The 21000-nt window shown below is 46.5% G+C and overlaps 1 protein-coding gene across 2 annotated transcripts in view; it reads left to right on the top strand.

Moving 5' to 3' along the window:
- MYH11 (myosin heavy chain 11) overlaps positions 1–21000 on the top strand; it is a 127755-nt gene that overhangs the window by 39986 nt on the left and 66769 nt on the right. For both annotated transcript variants that reach the window (XM_052635853.1, XM_052635854.1), the window contains exons 4-5: positions 9385–9412; positions 20475–20577. In XM_052635853.1, the coding sequence (XP_052491813.1) occupies positions 9385–9412; positions 20475–20577 (131 nt within the window). The remainder of the gene's footprint in view (positions 1–9384; positions 9413–20474; positions 20578–21000) is intronic.

The following is a 21000-nucleotide window of genomic DNA, read 5'->3' on the forward strand; positions in this document are numbered from 1 at the left end:
GAGGGGACCAGTTGCCTCTCTGCCTCGCAGAGACTTTGCCTCTGCTCTCAGCTTAGCGTCTGGCCTGGCGGGGCGAGGGGTGCTGGCGGCTCCATCTGTCTGGCCCTGTCTGGCCAGCCCTCTGAGCTATCACAAGAAGATCACGTTCTTTGGCAGGAAATGAAGAAGAAGGATCATCTGATTCTGATACATGTTTTATGGATGGCCCATGGTGTCTCACACAGATGGGAGAGAGCTAAGGAGAATTATTATTATTTTTTTAATAACCAGTAAATATTGAGTTGGAAAGCAGATAGGCTGAGGGGAGTGGACATAGGGAGCTCTGACTGACACTTGGTGGCGGCTTGTTACTCTTGGAGTCTGAGTGCTCTGGCCTTCCCACTGTGTCTGCCCAGCCTCAGAGAAAATCTGGCTCCCCCTTCCCTTTTTTTGTTCAAAAGTGTTGATTGAGGCCCCACTGTGAGGGGACTGTTGTGGGGGGCACAGTCTACTGAGGGGTGCAGATATTAATAAAATCAAACCACAAATACATGTGCTATGGGGGGAGGGCAGGAGACCCTGGGATCTCCTTAAGCTGGGAGGACAGGGAGGCCTCCTTGAGAAGTTACATGTGAGCTTAAAGGAGTTGATGAGATGCAGGAGGCTGTGGGGCTGGAGTGGAGAGAAGGATGCAGAGACTGGAAGCTGGAGCAGAGACTGGAAGCTGGAGCCGAGGCCCAGGAGACCACTGGGAGAATACTGGTCATGAGCCCACGCCCCCTTCACTGGCCAGATCTGCCTCATGGGGGTCTGAAAGAGTCCTGCTGGGGTCCAGCACAAGTTCTCAGAGTACCTCAGCTCACCCAGAATTTTCCTCCCCGTGCTGCTGGGGCAGGAGGGTGGAGAGAGGAAGGCCTGGACCTACAGAGCAGAGGTTTAGGGCATCGCTTTTTTTTCTCCGGGGTGCTATTTATTTTTTAAACTGTTTATTTTGTATTAGGGTATAGCTCATTAACAAACAATGTTGTGACAGCATGAGGTGAACAGATAAGGTTCCCAGCCATACATATGCATGTATCCATTCTCCCCTAAACCCCTAGCTCCCATCCAGGCTGACACATAACACCGAGTAGAGTTCCATGTGCTATACAGTAGGTCCTTGTTGGTTACCCATTTTAAATATAGCAGCGTGTAGACAGGGCGTTGCTTTTGAGCTGGGCTGGAATCCTGGCTCTGCACACGCGCCCACTTCTCTGTGCCTTGGTTTCCTCACTTGTCCCAACAAGGATGGCACCTGCCCCGGTGCTTGTGTGGGCTTATTCCGACGGTGCCTGGAGAGCGTGGTGCCCAGCAGGGCAGGGGCAGGGCGGGCCGTCAGCTCCAGGTGGGGGCGAGGGTGTCTGGAACTTTCTGCGTCTACCTTGGAGGGTGGCAGGCATTCCTGGGGATCCACCTTTCTGCGCTCGGTGAAGGCCAGGCCTCACCCCCAGGGGCCTGGAGGTCAGGGGGAGCAGTGACCCTGCAGGAGACAGGGCTTGGCCACCCCCCTCTCGCCTGATCCCACGCACCCTGGCACGAGAAGGCTGGAGGGAACCAGCCAGCCCAGGCCTCGCTTAGACCCAGCTGGGTTTTCTCCTTTTATGGTCAGCCCGCGGGCCTCTGGCTTCCCCAGCCAGAAATCAATAGGTGGTGCTGGGATCAGGCCGAAATAGATGGTCTGCGGGGAGCTGGGAGTCTCCTGGGAGTCTCAGGCCTGCTGCGGGGGAGGCGGCGGAGAGCCCTCTCGGTCCTTGGAGAACTCCCCCGCACACCTGCTCATCCAAGGCCAGACCCCGAGGCCCAGGGGACGGAGGGGACACCGCCGTGTCCGCAGCGGGAGTGTGACCCGGGTGGTCTCCAGGCTCGGGGCGGGGGGCGGGGCTTAACCCGCGCGCGGGATGCTGGGATGCGGGTCCGCTGGCCTTCTCCTCTCTGCTGCTGTGCCCTTTCCCGGCCCTGAGTTGCCGAGGTCCAGGCCCTCCTGATGGGACGCTCCGCCTCCTTGGTGGCTTCTCCCCTGGGGATTCCTACACATCCTTCTCCATGCAGCTCAGTGGCCACCACAGCTGCTGGGATATCGTGCCTCTCAGGGTATGTTAAAACAGCTACACTGATGTCCCTGCTGGTCCAGTGGCTAAGACTAGGAGCTCCCAATGCAGGGGGCCCAGGTTCCATCCCTGGTCAGGGAAACTGGCTCCCTCAGGAAAACTAGATCCCACATTCCACAAGTAAGAGCCTGCATGCCGCAACTAAGACCTGGTGCAGCCAAATAAATATTAAAAAATTATTTTTTAATAAGGTAAAACAGCAATACCTTCAGCAGCACTTTGGGCACATATGCATTGTGGCATTTGCCCACATCTTGCAGTCAGTTCTTTGCCTGTCTGACCTTCACACCAGATCATAAGCCTTTCAAAAGCAAAGACTAGGTGGGTTTAGTAAACTGTGTTTCCAGTGCTTGGCACAGAGTAGGGGCTCTGGACTTGTTTGCTGAGTGAGTATGTGAATATAGGAAGAAGCACTCACCGTGGCTTCAATCGGAATTGCCTTTCTGGAGAGATTGAGAGAGAGAGAAGAAAAGATTGAGATTGATTCAAATCATTAAGCATTTCCTGAGTACCTACTGTGTGTCACACATTGTCCCTGCCACCTGGGATCAGGCACAGCCTTTGACCCTCAGGAGCTCAGGGGTTAATAGGAGAAACTTTAAAAGCAGTTTTGTTGAGTAAGCAAAGAAATAATTCCACGTGGCAAAATTATAAAGTTATTTCCCACCTAAGGAGAAGATAAAACAGGAAGATGGGATGAAGAGAAACTGAGGGGAACGGCTATGGGTGTGCAGTGGTCAAAAGTGGCTCCATCTGAGGCTGTATTTGGACTGGGATGTGAAAAGTGAAGGGCTTCTCCGGTGGCTCAGTAGTAGAGAATCTGCCTGCCAGTGCAGGAGACCCAGGTTTGACTTCCGGGTCGGGAAGAGCCCCTGGAGAAGGAATTGGCAACCCACTCCAGTTTTCTTGCCTGGAGAATTCCATGGACAGAGGAGCCTGGTGGGCTACAGTCCATGGAGTCACAGAGTCAGACATGTCTGAGTGACTACACAACAAATAAAAGGTGAGAAGGATCTGGTCACATCAAGAAAAGGGAAGGAGATTTAGAGACAAAAGGAGGAGACAGTGCAAAGGCCCTGTGGCAGGAATGAGTATGATGTATTACGAAAGTGCCAAGAAGGCCAGTATGGCTGGGATGTAAGTGGGGGAGAGGAGTAACCAGAGGAGGTTGGAGAAAGAGCAGGAACCTCTCTGAGGACTATTATAAGGCCATTTAAAGTCAGTAGCAAAGACTGTACAACATGGTCAATGCGTATAAAGCTAGTCACTCAGTCATTTCTGACTCTAGGTGACCCTGCGGACTGTAGACCACAGGCTCCTCTGTCCATATGATTTCCCAGGCAAGAATACTGGAGTGAGTGGCCATTCCCTTCTCTAGCGGATCCTCCCGACCCAAGGGTCAAACCTGGGTCTCCTGCATTGCAGACAGATTCTTTACTACCTGAGCCACCAGGGAAGCCCAAGAAGGAAACACTGTTAATGAAAAGAACTAAAAAACCATGCCATAGTATGGTGTCAATTGTGCAAGTCACTCTAAACTCCTATAAAAAACAATGAAAAGAAGATATATCCAAATGTTAACCATCACGGGTTAGGGGGATTTTGTATTTGCCAAGCTTTCTTCAGTGATTGTGTACTAACTTTGTAATCTAAGTAAAAAGAATTTGTGGTTTATTTAAGGGAAAAAAAAACAGTTTCATAACTTGAAAAGTGAATAGATTCCGTGTGATAACTGAGCAATCAGATCCTTGATTCAGAGATGGCAGAAAAGTAATATTGTATTTTTTTAAAAGTTTTATTCTGGTGTAATTTATACACCATAAATCAATCCATTTTAAGAATACTACTCACTGGTTATTGGTCAATTTACAAGGTTACACAGCCATCACCACAGTCTAAGTGTATCTTCCTATCATCCACAAAGGAAATCTTGTGCCCTCTTGTAGTCATTCCCTTCCCCACTCCTAGTTCGACACTATCACTAGTCTACTGTCCGTCCCTATGGAAATCTATAGGGACATATGTGTGCCTCTTCGGCACATTTAGAATAAATGGAATGAATGATACAATATGTAGTCCTTTGTGACTGGCTTCTTTCACCTAGCATAGTATCTTCAAGGTTCATCCATGTTTTAGCCTGTATCAGTGTGCCATTCCTTTTTATGGCTGAGTAATATTCCATTGTACAAATAGACCACATTTTGTTTATCCATTTACCAACTGACGGACATTTGTATCATTTGTATATATTATTTATAATATAAAGTAGCATAATTTTTACTAAGATGAAAAAGAAAAATTCTGCCTGTTGTATCATAGGGAAATGGTCCATTACCATTCTGAGTAATCCCTTTCTTCTAAAAGGTATTGAGGGGAAACAATGATCAGGTTAAACGCTGCAAGGCAGGGAATCTTTGGACTAATGGAGCTAGGGTCACCACTAGACTGGTTGGTACCTTTATAGAATTAGACAAAGGTACCCCCTGTTTTGGCTCAGATGGTAAAGAATCCATCTGCAATGCAGGAGATCCAGGCTTGATCCCCTGGTCAGCAAGATCCCCTGGAGAAGGGAATGACAACCCACTCCAGTGTTCTTGCCTGGAGAATTCCATGGACAGAGGAGCCTGGTGGGCTACAGTCCATGGGGTCGCAAAGAGTTGGACATGACTGAGTGACTAACACTTTTACTTTTACCCCTTTCTCAAGGCAGTTTTCTTCCATCTGTTGAAAGATGGTTGTAATAAATATACAGATCTATAGTGACCAGTGTAAATGGTTCCTCCTTAGAGTTATGCAGTGTCTGACTTGCACCACTGTCCATGGAAGCTCTGGAGGGGACATACATTAGAAAGGCCCCCAGCTTAGCTCTAGGGAGGTATGGGGTCAAAGAAAATATTATAGAGGAGGTGACTGTCAGGGTGACATTTCAAGAATCAATTAGAATATATACCCAAAGAATTGAAAACGGGTGCTCAAACAAAACTTGTACTTGAATATTCATAGCAGCACTGTTCACAATAGCCAAAAGCTAGAAACAACCCAGATGCCCATCAATGGATGAGTAGAACCACAAAATGAGATCTGCCCACCATGGAGGACTATTCAGCCATAAGAAGGAATGAAGTTCAGATGCATGTTACAATAGGGATGAACCTCAGAAACAGCATGCTAAGTGAAAGGAGCCAGACCCAAAAGACCACTTGTGTTTGTGTTAAATGTCCAGAATAGGTAAATCCATAGAAACAGAGAGCAGATCAGTGGGGCCAGGGGTTAATGGGAGCAGGGGATGGAGCTGCTGCTGCTGCTGCTGCTGTTAAGTCGCTTCAGTTGTGTCCAACTCTGTGCGACCCCTAGACGGCAGCCCACCAGGCTCCCCCGTCCCTGGGATTTTCCAGGCAAGAACACTGGAGTGGGGTTCCGTTGCCTTCTCCGAGGGGTGGAGAGTGACTCTTTAGTGGGTGTGGGGTTTTGTTGGGGGTTGATGAGAAGGTCTGGGAGCGAGACAGAGGTGTGAGTTGCACGGCTTTGTGAAGGTACTACCTCCCACTGTGTTGTTCGCTTCTACATGGTTTAATTTATGTTTATGTGGTTTTCACCTCATTGGAGTAAAATAAAAAAGAGAGAATGGATAAGGCAGGTACAAAAGCAATACAGATGGTGCTCTGGGAAGAAGAAACAGCATGTGCAAAGCTTGGGTTGGGGGACTCCTTTGCACATTCTTAGAACTCTGCTCTCTCGTGTCAGACATGAGCTCAGGCTCAGGGAAGGAGTCAGCTAGAAAGCCTGGGGAAGTTGGTCTCCTGGGCTCCGCACAGGTCAGCAAGCAATATGCATACCGAACCCTCCTGCCCCTAACTAACCACAACACAATTAGCTTCCCACGCTTGGAGCGGTGCGTTTCCGATGGGAATGTCTCAGGCCGGAGGTCCCCTGGCAGCGCCCAGCATGGAGCTGCCCCAGCAGCTGCCAAGCCTTCCCCTTGGAGCCACTTCCTCTCCTGGGGACCTGGGAGGAAAAGCCTCCAGACAGGCATGGACCCTGTCAATCTCTTGTCTTCTGGGCTCAGGTTTCCCAAGGCTGCTGGAAAGGCCACCTCTGTCCTGACAGCAGATGGGTGGAGACAGTCCATTGTCTGTCCACCTCAATATCACTCCTTTCTGGTCTTTTGCTTTCACTGATACTGCTGCAGTGACCAATTTAAGCATTTGTCCTTGGGCACACACATTCGGGTTTCTGATATGGCTGTTTCTTGAAATTTGTGGATCAGCCCAAGGTCAGAGGCAGAGGCAGGAGGCAGAGCGTGTTGGCCTGATGGGGATCAGTCCAGCTGGACCAGAAATGGGACTTTGTGGTGATGGAAAGTTCTCAAAGGCTGAGCTGCCTCCTTCCTGTGGCCTTTCTCCCTGCAAGGACCTCCCGTTGGCCCTCGGCTCAGAGGTCAAACTTGCCTGAGTGGAACCTCCCCTGGCCCCCTAAATCTAACCCCTACAGGCAACTGTGGCCCATGAGAGCACTTTATTGTAGCACTTGGCCTCTTTAGCCTCAGTGTCCAGGCTGAGTTGCCCTGTGACATGGGGGATCTTAGTTCCCCAACCAGGGATCAAACCCAAGTCACCTGCATTGGGAGGTGGGTTCTTAACCACTGGTTCTTACATGTATGTTGGCTGGCTTTTTTCAGTGCTCGCCTAACTGTACCTTCTCTATGTCAGGGGCTTAGGGATTGAGGACATGACCTCAGTTTCCTGGAAACTGAGGGGAGTGGGGTCCAGATATGGATGTTTCTGCTTATGAGGAATTCATAATTCTGTGGGGAAGAGACACAAGGAGCAAAAGTGCCAGCCTGGGACAGGGTGCTCAGGCAGCATAGGGGCTGTGGAAGTGGAGGTGTGTCTTGGTGATGGGCAGGAACCAGTGACAGCTCTAGGATTCCTATCAAGGGGGGCTTGGAGGCAGCAGTCGGATTATTTCATGGAGACTAGGGGCTCTTCCTGGGGCCTCTTCTCTCTAGCAAGGCCGACTACTGTGATAGCTTAGGAGTGTTGTCAGAGACTTATAGCCAAGCTGCCTCCTGGATTCATCACTACGGGGAAGACTTCTTGAAAGAGGTATTATCTTTGAGACTGAGGGAAGTAGCCAGGAAAGAAGAAGAGAAAGACCTGCTAGGCAGCAGGAACGGCCTGAACAAAGGCACGGAGTGTGATTGGGGGTTGATCTGGATGGGATTGCTGGAAATTGAGAGTGAAGGGCATAGAGATGCCGAAGCTGGAGAGGTGGGCAGGGCCGGTCATGGGAGGTCTTGGATGTCATGTTCAGAAGTCTGGGCCTCACGTAAGGGCCCTGGGGACATGCACATGTTTAAAAACAACTGAAGATAAAACTTGGATACTCCAGATTCATCCACTGTAAGTGTAAAATGCAGTGAGTTTTAGCAAATTGGCTTATGTAAGCATCACCACAGTCCAGTTTCCAAGCCTCCAAATGATCTTTCATACCTGTTTGCAGTCACCCCACTCCAGCCCTCAGCAACCACTAATTTATCTACTTCCTATCTCTATGCGTTTACCTCTTCTGCTCATTTCATTTAACTGGAATAAGACAATACGTACGTAGCCTTCTGTGTCAGACTTACTTAACATCACGTTTTTGAGAGTCACCCATGGTGTAATCTGTATCAGTACTTCATTGTTTTTTTGACTGAATAATATTTCACTGGGTGGATAGACAAATCTTATTTATCCATCCACCAGCAGATGGACAGTTGGGTTGTTTCCACTTTTTAGTTGGTATGATAACTCCACTGTGAGCATTCATGTGTTAGTCTTATAGGGACACATGTTTCTATTCTCTTGGGTAGATTTCTAGGAGTGGAATAGCTGGGTCATATGATAAATTTATGTTTGACATTTTAAGACACTTTCAAAGTGGAAGAGTGTTGAGGAGCAGAGCTATCAGGTAGCTCAGTGTGTCAGAAAGATCACTCTGAGAAAGGATCTGGAGGAAGACATCCCTAGATCTGGGGAGACATTTAATCAGGAGAGGCTGAGCGATGTGAAGGTGGAGTTGGAGCCAGGAATGAACTTAAGAAAAGCTGCATCAGCATTGCCCAGCAGAGGATGTGCTTTCTCGGTTATGGTTAACTGACCAACGGTTGAAGTGTGTCACCTTACCCATGACCCTCGTAGGGGACCTTGGCTCCACCTCCTGAGGTCACTTTAAGAGTGAAAGGTGATCAGTAACATCTGCTTAATCACGTGTAGTCTCACGATGCCCTCTGCGTCCACCAGGGTTCTCCGGTGGTAAGCGACAGAGACCTTATCTAGGAAAGGAATTTCTGGAGGAGCGTTGGGGAGCTCAAAGATGTGTGGAAAGAGTGAGGAGCCAGCCTCAGAAAATGTCAGAAACTTGGGGCTGCTTGGGCTCTGGGGGCAGGAAGTGAGGCCCCCTCAGGGCTCTGCCCACCCACTGAGCTTCTCAGTCCTTGATCCAGGTTGGAGTTTTAGCTCAGAGACTCTGATTGATGCAGCCTGGGGAACACTGTTGCCTCTTGGCTGGGAGGGCTTGTGGGTCAGTCCCACCAAGACAGTGCATGACGATGGGAGTGGAGTGGCGCAGGGGACGTGACTCCTTTGTTGTTGTTGTTGTTCTGTCGGCACGTGGGATCATAGTTCCCTGATCAGGGCTCAAACCTGCACCCCTTGCATTGAAAGCTCAGAGTCTTAACCACTGGACTACCAGGGAAGTCCCCTGGACATGTCTCCTTAAGGAACATAGGATGCTCTTACCAGAAGAAGAGGGAAAGCATACTGGATTTTCAAGCCAAAAATGTCCACTGCCAGATAAAGAAACTGAGGCTTGGAGAGGTTAAGAATATTCACCCAAGGCCACAGAGCTGGGAAGTGGCCAAGAGGAAACCCAGTCTGTCTGGATCCAAAGTCGGTGTTCTGTCTGTGACTTCATCTGTACAGAGTGGGTCTCCTGGGAACCCCCCTCCACTCTGAGCGGGTGGGGCTGGGATGCTCACTGCCTCCGGAATGGGTCAGATTCCAACATCTTTCTGGGGCTGCCTCCAGGGCTTTGTTGCCCTCTTGTCTTTGGTCTTCTCCCCTATGCCCTGGGCAATGAGCTCAGCTGGCCCCTTGTCGCCCCCAGAGGGGCCGGGGTGTATGAGCTTAAATGGGAGCCCTGGGCGGCAGCATGTCCAGACCCTCAACTCAGAGGTGATTCTAACTCGTGGCTCTTTTTTTCTTTTTGTTCTCAGATCGGGAGGACCAGTCCATTCTCTGCACGTAAGTGGAGCTGCTTTTTTTTCTGCTTTTCTGAGTTAAGATCCAACCTATTAAAGAAAAAGGTCCATGAGAACAGGGCTCTTTGATTTGTTTGATATTCCATGCACCACCCTATCCCCAGCATAGCACAGATGGTCATGAAACATTTGTTGTACAAACGCTTTGATGCTGAGGCCAGCACCCCTAAACTGCAGGTGATACCTGGTGCCATTTTGTTCTGCGCTGCCCTCCTCTTTAAAACTAGCATTTATTGAGTGTTCACTGTGTGCCAGGCCCTGAACTAAATAATTTGCAGACAGAATTGCATGTAATTCTGTAATAGCTCTATGAAAATAGAAGGCATATCCATTAGTGAGGAAGTCTTGGCTTGTGTTAAACTGTTACCCTAAAATTTCACAGGTAGCCACATTGTGCCATATTTGGTGGTCGGTATCATAATTTCTTTGAAGACCTGGATAAATTGTCAGAAGATATTCAGTTTAGAATCACTCGGAGGACTTTCAGTATTCAGGAAAATCTCTCCTGGGGTGGGCAGAATACAGGTGTTCCTCAGAGATAGCATGGACTTAGTCCAGACTGTTGCAATAAAGCAAATATCAGAGTAAGGCAAGTCACGCAAATTTTTTGGTTTCTCAGTACATATCAAAGTTATGTTGACACTATACTGTAGTCTACTAAGTGTGCAACAGTGTTATATCTAAGAACAACAGTGTATACACCTTGATTTAAAAATACCCATTGCTTGGAATATTACTCATCTATAAAAAGGAAAGCATTTGAGTCAGTTCTAATGAGGTGGATGAACCTAGAGCCCATTATACAGAGTAGTGTAAGTAACAGAAAAAAAGTAAGAAAGGGAAAGTCAAATATCATATAGTAATGCATATATATGGAATCTAGAAAGACCGTACTGATGATCCTACTTGCAGGTCAGCAAAGGAGACACTGACATTTTGGACACAGTGAGGGAAGGAGAGGATGGAACGATACGAGAGAATAGCACTGAAACATATACATTACCATATGTATAATAGATAGCCAGCACTGAAACATATACATCACCATATGTATAATAGATAGCCAGCACTGAAACATATACATCACCATATGTAAAATAGATAGCCAGCACTGAAACATATGCATCACCATATGTGAAATAGATAGCACTGAAACATATGCATCACCATATGTAAAATAGATAGCCAGAACTGAAACATATATATCACCATATGTAAAATAGATAGCACTGAAACATATGCATCACCGTATGTAAAATAGACAGCCAGCATTGAAACATATACATCACCATCTGTGAAATAGGTAGCCAGTGGGGGTTTGCTGTATGCTGCAGGCAGCACAAAGCCAGTGCTCTGTGACAACCTAGAGAGGTGGGATGGGCAGGGAGGTTAGAAAGGGTTCAAGAGAGAAGGGACATATGTATACCTAATGCTGATTCATGTTAATGTATGGCAAAAACCATCACAATATTGTAAAGTAACTGTCCCCTAATTAAAAAAAAAAATACCCAGTGCTAAAAAAATCTTAGCTATCATCTGAGCCTTCAGGGAGTTGTAATCTTTTTGCAGTAGATGAGATGAAAGACCACTGATCACAGATCACTATGACAAATAGAAAAGGAAGCAGTTTGACATATTATAGGAATTACCAAAAGGTGGCACAAAGGTATGGAGTGACCAAACACTGTTGGAGAAATGCTTGATGCAGGGTTGCCACAAATCTTTAATTTGTGAAAAACATGATATCTGTGAACTGCAATAAAGCAATGTGTACCTGTAGTGGCCCCGCAAAGATTGCCACCTCCTAGTCACCAGAGCTTGTGAGTGTGTCAGGTGATGAGGCAGAGGGGAATGGAGGCTGCCATGGCATTGAGGTTGCTAATCAGCTGGTCTTCCAATAGGGGGGCCAGGCAAGTCCAGTGTAATCGCAGGGTCCTTACAAGTGGGAGAGGGAGAAATCTGGGGAGTCAGAGGGAGATGCAATGTGAGAAGAACTTCACCCACCATTGGTGGCGTTAAAGATGAAGGAAGCCAAAGATAAAAACAGCTTCTAGACGCCTCAAAAGGCAAGGAAACAGACTCTCCCCTGGTGTTCCTGGAAAGAAACACAACCCTGCTGACATCTTGGTATTAGCTCAGTACAATCCATGTCAGACTTCTGCCCTCCAGAACTGCAGGATAATCAATTTGTGTTGTTTTAAGCCACTGTTTGTGTAGTTTGTTAAAGCAGCAATGGGAAACAAATACATCCTCCTTCCTTTGTCCCCCTACACTCACTCCTGTCCTCACTCACTATTCAACAGATTGAATGAGCCAGTTCCACTGGTGATACTTGGCATATAGGAAATAATCCAAAGTAAACATGACCCCTCTCTCAAGAGGGAAGACAGCCACTAGAACAATAATTACTTTCTTCCCTTTGGTACTGCTTGAATTTGATGTTTGATTCTGTGAAGGAATTACCTTTTCAGAAACTTTAAAAAAAATTATTGTTGTTCAGTCACTAAGTTGTGTCCAGCTCTTTGTGGCCCCATGGACTGCAGCACACCAGGCTTCCCTGTCCTTCCCTATCTCCCAGAGTTTGTTCAAACTCATGTTCATTGAGTTGGTGATGCTATCCAACCATCTCAACCTCTTTCACCCTCTTCTCCTTTTGTCTTCAGTCTTTCCCAGCAAATCACTCAAGTAAATGCGTAATTACAGACTGAAAATGACAAAGAATGAGACATGTTTGGAACTAGGAGAATGTGTAAATCAGAGAGATTCTAACTGGGAGAATGGAAAGAGCTTCTTGGAAGAAGTGCTATTTCAGCGGAGACAATGAAGAAAAGAGGGGAAGAGTTTACACCATATGGAAAGGCACTGGGGTCAGATAGAGTGTGTTTTATTTGAAAAACGGAGACATCAATTTGGCCAGAGTATGTCTCCCAGCAGAAGCCCTCTGTCTGAGAAGAGCCACTGTGGGATGTCTAGGACTGTGGTTGCAAACCCAAGGGCCAATCAAAGCCAACCAAGTACTGTTAATGTGTGAGAAGGCCTGGGTGTAAGACAGTAGGGGATGGTGGGGAGTGTGGTGACCTGGAGAAAATGACCCATCTGAGGGGTGGGGGCGAGTTGCTATCCCTCTTCTGTCCATTGTTTCCAGGGGAGAACACAGGTCCAGTGTTGCCAGACTCTTCTACATTGCAACAGAAGCTGCAAATTTAGGTTTTTATGTGAAATATTCAGTGTTTAAATATTTGCACTTAATTTACATGAACATACATACACAGAGCATCAGCCAAATAAAATCCATTGGTGGGCTGGCTTTGCCAGTGGGGCTACCTGTTTACAACCTCTATCCCAGAACTGTGGGCCTGGAAAGTTTCTCATAGATGACAGCCCTCAGTTCCTACCATACACACACACTGGTCAGTTACAAGAATTGCAAGAAATTTTCATACAGCATCAAAATCTGGAATAATTCGTATTATTTAATATGAAAGTAGATTCAAGTTGACCTCAATAATAATAATTATTGTTGTTCAGTCGCCCACTTATGTCTGACTCCTTGTGACCCTCTGGACTGCAGCACACCAGGCTTCCCTGTCCATCACCAACTCCCGAAGCTTGCTCAAACTCACGTCAGTGTTGCCATTCAACCATCTCATCCTCTGTCGTCCCCTTCTCCTGCCTTCAGTCTTTCCCAGCATCAAGGTCTTATCCAGTGAGTTGGCTCTTCCCATCAGGTGGTCAAAGTATTGGATCTTCAGCTTCAGCATCAATCCTTCCAATGAATATTCAGGGTTGATTTCCTTTAGGATTGACTGGTTGGATAACCCTGCTGTCCGAGGGACTCTCCAGAGTCTTCTCCAACAGCACAGTTCAAAAGCATAAATTCTTTGGCTCTCAGCCTTCTTTATGGTCCAACTCTTATAACCATACATGACTACTGGAAAAAGCACAGCTTTGACTAGACCGACCTTTGTTGCAAAGTGATGTCTCTGCTTTTTAATATACTGTCTAGGTTTGTCATAGCTTTTCTTCCAAGGAGCAAGCATCTTTTAATTTCATGGCTGCAGTCACCATCCACAGTGATTGTGGAGCCCAAGAAAATAAAGTCTGTCACTGTTTACATTTTTCCTCCATCTATTTGCCATGAAGTAATGGAACTGGATGCCATAACCTTAGTTTTCTGAATGCTGAGCTTTAAGCCAGCTCTTCTACTCTCCTTTTTCACCTTCCTCAAGAGGCTCTTTAGTTCCTCTTTGCTTTCTGCCACTAGGGTGGTGTCATCTGCATATCTGAGGTTATTGATATTTCTCCCAGCAGTCTTGATTCCAGTTTGTGATTCTTCCAGCCCAGCATTTCTCATGATGTACTCTGCATATTAGTTAAGTAAGCAGGGTGACAATATACAGCTTTGACTTACTCTTTTCCCAATTTTGAACCAGTCCCTTGTTCCATGTCCAGTTCTAACTGTTGCTTCTTGACCTGCATACAGGTTTCTCAGGAGGCACGTAAGGAGGTCTGGTATTCCCATCTCTTTGAGAATTTTCTGCAGTTTGTTGTGATCCACACAGTCAAAGATTTTAGCATAGTCAATGAAGCAGAAGTAGATGTTTTTCTGGAATCCCCTTACTTTTTTATGATCCAGCGGATGTTGGCAATTTGATCTCTGGTTCCTCTGCCTTTTCTAAATCCAGCTTGTACATCTGGAAGTTTTTGGTTCACATACCGTTGAAGCCTAGCTTGAAGGATTTTGAGCATTACATTGCTAGCATGTGAAATGAGCACAATTGTGTGGTAGTTTGAGCATTCTTTGGCATTGCCCTTCTTTGGGATTGGAATGAAAACTGACCTTTTCCAGTCCTGTGGCCACTGCTGAGTTTTCCAAATTTGCTGCCATGTTGAGTGCAGCACTTTAACAGTATCATCTTTTAGGATTTGAAATAGCTCAGCTGGAATTTCATCACCTCCACTAGCTTTGTTCATAGTAATGCTTCCTAAAGCCTACTTGACTTCACATTCCAGGATGTCTGGCTCTAGGTGAATGATCACACCATTGTGGTTGTCCAAATCGTTAAGACCTTTTTTTGTATAGTTCTTCTGTGTATTCTTGCCACCTCTTCTTAATATGTTCTGCTTCTGTTAAGTCCATACCATTTCTGTCCTTTATTGTGCCCATATTTGCTTGAAATACTCCCTTGGTCTCTAATTTTTTCTGAAGAGATATTTAGTCTTTCCCATTCTATTGTTTCCCTCTAGTTCTTTGCATTGTTCACTTAACAAAGGCTTTCCCATCTCTCCTTGCTGTTCTTTGGAGCTCTGCATTCAGTTGTGTACATTTTTCCCTTTGTCTTTCCCCTTTCACTTCTCTTACTTTCTCAGTTATTTGTAAGGCCTCTTCAGATAACCATTTTGCCTTCTTGCATTTCTTTTTCTTGGGGATGGCTTTGGTCATCTCCTCCTATACAATGATATGAACCTCCATCCGTAGTTCTTCAGGCACTCTATCAGATCTAACCCTTGAATCTGTTTGTTACCTCCACTGTATAATCATAAAGTGAAAGTGTTACTTGCTCAGTCATGTCTGACTCTTTGCAACCCATTGGAACTGTAGCCCACCAGGCTCCTCTGTCCATGGGATTTTCCAGGCAAGAATACTACAGCGGGTTGCCATTTCCTTCTCCAGGGGATTTTCTTGACCCACAGATTGAACCTGGGTCTCCCACATTGCAGATAAATTCTTTACCATCTGAGCCACCAGAGAAGCTGGTATAGTCATAAGGGATTTGATTTAGGTCATACTGGAATGATCTAGTGTTTTTTCCCTACTTTCTTCAATTTAAGCTTGAATTTTGCAACAAGGAGCTCATGATCTGAGCTACAATCAACTCCAGGGCTTGTTTTTGCTGACTGTATAGAGCTTCTCCATCTTTGGCTGCAAATAATGTAACCAATCTAATTTCAGTATTGATCATTTGGTGGTGTCCATGTGTAGAGTCATCTCTTGTGTTATCGGAAGAGGATGTTTGCTATGACCAGTGTGTTCTCTTGGCAAAACCCTGATGGCCTTTGCCTTGCTTCATTTTGTACTCCAAGGCCAAATTTGCCTGTTACTCCAGGTATCTCTTGACTTCCTACTTTTGCATTCAAGTCCCCTGTAATGAAAAGGACATCTTTTTTTTTTTTTTTTTTTTTTGGTGTTAGTTCTAGAAGATCTTGTAGGGCTTCATGAAACTATTCAACTTAAGCTTCTTTGGCATTACTGGTTGGGGCATAGACTTGGATTACTGTGATATTGAATGATTTGCCTTGGAAACGAACCAAGATCATTCATTGTTCTTGATATTGGATCCAAGTACTGAATTTCAGACTCTTTTGTTGACTATGAAGTTTACTCCATTTCTTCTAAGGAATTCTTGCCCATAATAGTAGATATAATGGTCATCTGAATCAAATTTGCCCATTCCCATCCATTTTAGTTCACTGATTCGTAAAATGTCAATGTTCAGTCTTGTCATCTCCTGCCTGACCACATCCAATATCCTGAACCTTCCAGGTTCCTTATGGCATCGGACTTTACTTTCACCACCAGGCACATCCACAACTGAACAGTGTTTCTGCTTTGGCTCAGCCTCTTAATTCTTTCTGGAGCTATTTCTCCATTCTTCCTCAGTAACATATTGGCCACCTACCAACCTGGGGGGCTCATCTTCCAGTGTCATATCTTTTTTGCCTTTTCGTACTGTCCATGGGAGTGGTTAAATGACTTGCCCATAATCACATAGGGCTTCCCCGGTGGCTCAGAGGTTAAAGTGGCAGAGCAGGGATTTGAACTCAGGAAGTCTGGCCCTGGAGCCCATTGTGTTGCTCTGCTGATTGATGCTGCAGGGGAAAGAGGCACTGCTTTTGCTTGGGGAGCTCGAGGCAGTACTCAAAATAAAGGCATTGACTACCTGAGCTTTGCAGGATGTGTAGGAGTTGGACAGCACAAACCCCAGAGGCCTTTGCTGGTTACAGCGGTGGGAGCTGCATGAGGCCTAGGGGCTGACGGATTCAGAGACAGTTTAGCCTCGCTCCCAAGGGCAGACCACGGCTGACATGACTCAGAAATGGTGTTTCACCCTGGCAGCTAGGACCAGCTACCTGGTTTGTTACATTTTGCAAAATGAGAACGCTAAGGCCCTTGTTCAAAAATTGTTAAGCAATTCAAGATCACAGCATCAGAGCATTAAATCAAGCACAGGACCCTCCTTAGGGTAGTCCCCATGGAACTGGACAGGTCACACACCCATGAACCCCGCCCAGCTGGGGGCTGAGGGATTAAGCAGCCATTGGGTAGCCTCCTTCCAACTGCTGAGCCTGGACTGATTAAAAGGACTTGGCAGTAAGGTAATTACAAGGCCAGGAGGCCATATATGGTCATGAGGCTACATCTTCCTCAAGGATGAGGGAGCTGGACACAAAGTCCCCTAAGAAACAGGACTGAGAGACTTCCCTAGTGGTCCAGTGGTTGAGAATCTGTCTGCCAAGGCAGGGGACACAGGTTTAATCCCTGGTCTGGGAAGATCCCACATGCCTCAGGGCAGTTAAGCCCATGCACCACAGCAACTGAAGCTTGCCTGCAGCAATGAAGACCCAGTGCAGCCTAAAATTAAAAATAAAATAAAAAAGTAGGACTGAAGTTTAGGGTGCACTGACCGAGAAGGCATCTTTATTCTTAGAGTCTGGGGTCAGAAAAGCAAAGATATTGATGTTTCTGAAGCACCCTGAGCACATCAATCTTCAGACGCCCATGAGCCTGGAGCTTGGGTTGTTTACTTTGGCAGAACCTCCCAGGACAATTTATTTTTATCAATAAAACTTGGAGACTGATGAGCCAAGCAGCCACGTGGGGAGAAGCAGGTTCCCAGAGTCTGTGTCTCACTTCCTCGCCCTTGTGAGGTGAAAGACCAGGAAATCATGGCGGGAAAAGGAGGGGCTGTAGTGATCCAGGGTCAGTGTGTGCACAGCTGTCCTGACTCTTGTCTTGGATATGAATGGACTCAGGACCAGCTACATAGGTGGTTTCCCACACTCAGATTTTCTCTCCTTCTTCTTGCTCTGATCAGAACCTAGCCCCCTCAGTTTGGGGTGATGTCTATCAAGGGTTCTGACATTATCCTAATAGAAGTAATTCATGCTGCTGCTGCTAAGTCGCTTCAGTCGTGTCCGACTCTGTGCGACCCCATAGGCGGCAGCCCACCAGGCTCCCCTGTCCCTGGGATTCTCCAGGCAAGAGCACTGGAGTGGGCTGCCGTTTCCTTCTCCAGTGCATGAAAGTGAAAAGGGAAAGTGAAGTTGCTCAGTCATGTCCGGCTCCTAGCGACCCCATGGACTGCAGCCCTCCAGCCTCCTCCGTCCATGGGATTTTCCAGGCAAGAGTACTGGAGTGGGAAAGTGTAAATGACTGAGTGGCTTGGTTCATTGGTACCTGCTCAGATTTTCAAAAAGAGCCTATAAGGCAAGTGAAGTCTCCCAGAATATATGGAATAACTCCTTGATGGCTCAGGGCTTCGCTCAGTATTCCTACATCCTATCCCCTTTTCTCACTTTTAAAAATAAAAGGGTAGGGGGCAGAACATGGGCTCTGGCATCAACCTGGCCCATGTACAAATCTTACTCCCCTATTCCTGATCCGTGTGAAAACAGAAATTGTGACCTAGAACACTTCAACTTCTCTGAGCCTCATTTCCCCCAGGTGGGTGACAGCATTAATCAATGACTCCTTCATTAGGTTGTTTAAATAAAAAGATTTCTGAGCCCAGTAGCCTAGAGTAGGTCTTCAACAAATATCAATTCCTATTCCCTATTCCTTTCCTCTGACCTTAGAAAGCATGTTCTTAGAGGGTTGGGTCTGTGTCATGGACAGACTTGGCGAAATGTCATAGAAAGAATCCTGATTACATTGGAACCAGAGACCTGATTTCAATGCTGAGTGTGCTCTTGCCTTGCTGTGTGACCTTGGGCAAGTTGCTTACTCACCCTGGTCCCAAGTTCCTATCCTGTAATAACACGAAAGTGATATGTCCTACCTTCAGGATTGGGGGAGCGGACAATTAACACAGGGCCTCCACTCCCCCCAAAAATCAGTTCTGTCTTTAAAATTAAAAAAAAAAAATTTGGACTCAGTTTTCCTCCTCAAGAAAATGAGGATAATGCCTCCGTAGCTCCCATCTTAAAAAGTGCCCCTGAGGCCACATGAAATAATGTGACCATTGGGAATAAAGACCATTAGGAATTGGATCGAGGACAGTGTTAATACTGTCATGAGACGTGGTGCAATGTTCCTGGAGACCTGACTCTTGATTCCTGGATGGTGGCCCACGGCATTGGGTCTGACAATTCGGGGCATATATATCTTTTCCTCCCTCCCTCCCCGCCTCCCTCCCTTCTCTCTCTCCCTTCCTTTCCCCCACCTTCTTACTTCCCTCCCTTTGTCCCTCCCTTTCTCTTTCTCTTTCCTTCTTTTTTCCTGCCTTTCTCCGCCCCCCACCCTCCCTTCTTTCCTTCCTTCCTTCCTTCCTTCTGTTTTGCCGTAAACAAAGTTATTAATGGGCCTTTAGCAAGGCAAGTTAATTTCTTTTATTTCCTAATTAGGTAAAAAGGACAAGCACCACACTGGCACTGGTGGCACTGGCTCAGCTTGGAGAACCTTGACCTGCCCTCAGGGTAGATGAACTCAGACTTTTAAAAAAATTAGCGCGTTTCAGAATATTCAGTGAGCTCAGCAAATGTGAGTCTAGGCAAAGGAAGGAAAAATGAAAAACAAACAAAAAAAGAAAATCAGAGGGGAGGACAAGACAGGAGGAAAGATTTAGTTGAGGTCGTCTTTCCCTTTTACTAAGAAGGGTGGGAGTCAGAGGCAGTCCAGGATCCTTTGATGAAACAATTCCATCACCGTGACCTCAGGTGCCCAGGACAGGTGTAGCTGGTTCAAGAAGCCGTTTTCATTAAAAAAAATAAAAATAAAACCACTGTTCATATTCTAGTATTTTGATAAGACAAACAACACCCCGCTGATCTAAATTTATCAGCCATTTACATTTCAGCATAACTCACTCCAACTAGGTTTATCCTTTGATATTTAGCTGAAATCATTAGCTAGCCACCTGACCCTTCGAGTGAGTTCTCTAGAGGATGAAGGGGCTTAATGTGGGTCCAGTGGCTGACGGAATAACCACTTTTCTGTCCCTCTTTGTCTTCTTTCTCCTTCCCCTCCTGCTCCTTCTTTTTCTCCTTGTTCTTTTCCTCTTCCTTCTTCTTTTTTGTAAGAGGCATTTCTAAAACTTCTACCTTATGTCTTGGTACTCTGAGAGGTACTTACATCCATCCTGTAAGGCAGTCTCTGGCCCGATCTTCTCGTCTCTAACAAGAGTAATGATGTCTTTAAAGTAGATAATTTTTAATAAAGCTATTCTGTAGATACTATAATAATGGATACGTATCATTATACAGCTGTCAAACCCGTAGAATGTGCAACAGCAAGAGTGAACCCTGATGTAAACTGTGGGCTTTGGGTGATGACCTGCCAATATGGGTCCATCGATTGTAACAAGTATACCACTCTGGTGGAGGATGTGGATGGTGGGGGAGGTTGTCAAGGGGCAGGGAGATCTAAGAACTCTGTGTACCTCTTGCTCAATTTTGCTGTGAACCTAAAACTTCTCTAAAAAATAAAGTGATTTTTTTTTTAAGTAGACAGTTCCAAATAAACCTGTTTAGACCTTGGTAGGAAATTCAGGTTTTCTTTTACTCTTTTCATCTACATCCTTTCCTGCCTCCCATTGGGAGGAGTAGATTGAGATAAGGAGCAGGGTTTGAAGCCCAGTCCAGCTCCCTGCCAGTGGTGCACAAGTCTCCTCCCCTCTGGGAGCCTCAGTTTCCCCGTCTGCAAACGACACGGAGCTGCGGAAAGATGCCCACAGAGCACCTGATAAGATAAACAACAGCCAGCTGGTTATCCTGTCAGCCACTAGTGTGTTACTGTTCCGGTGGGTCACTGCTCTCGTGTCTTTTAGAGGCGAATCTGGAGCCGGGAAAACAGAAAACACCAAGAAAGTCATCCAGTACCTGGCCATGGTGGCCTCCTCCCACAAGGGCAAGAAGGATACAAGCATCACGGTGAGTGGCCGCTCCTGTCCTCTGGCCGCAACTTGGCAGATGGGCCTTGGGCTTGAGGGCTCACCAGGTAGAGAGAGCACCATTGGGAAGGCCAGGACTCCGCGTTATAAGGACTCAGGACTGTTTCCCTGTCCTTCCCGGACAGCTCACTGGAGGGATTTTTCTTCATCCTGGGTGGTCCTGTTGGATCTAGGCAATTCCTCACTTTGGCCAGGATCATCTCCTGTTTTGTGAACCAGGAGGAGGAGTTTTGACTGACATCAAAGCTTCTCGCTTGTGGCATCACTGTCATTTTGGACTGGATAATTCTCTATGGTGGGGCTGTCTTATGCCCTGGAGGATTTTTAGCAGCATCTCTGGTCACTCCTCACTGGAGGCTGGTAGCAGCCCCTCCCCTCAGTTATGACAATCAAGACTGTCAGG

Source organism: Budorcas taxicolor, chromosome 2 (assembly GCF_023091745.1).
Source record: "Budorcas taxicolor isolate Tak-1 chromosome 2, Takin1.1, whole genome shotgun sequence".
In the NCBI taxonomy this organism is placed as follows: domain Eukaryota; kingdom Metazoa; phylum Chordata; class Mammalia; order Artiodactyla; family Bovidae; genus Budorcas; species Budorcas taxicolor.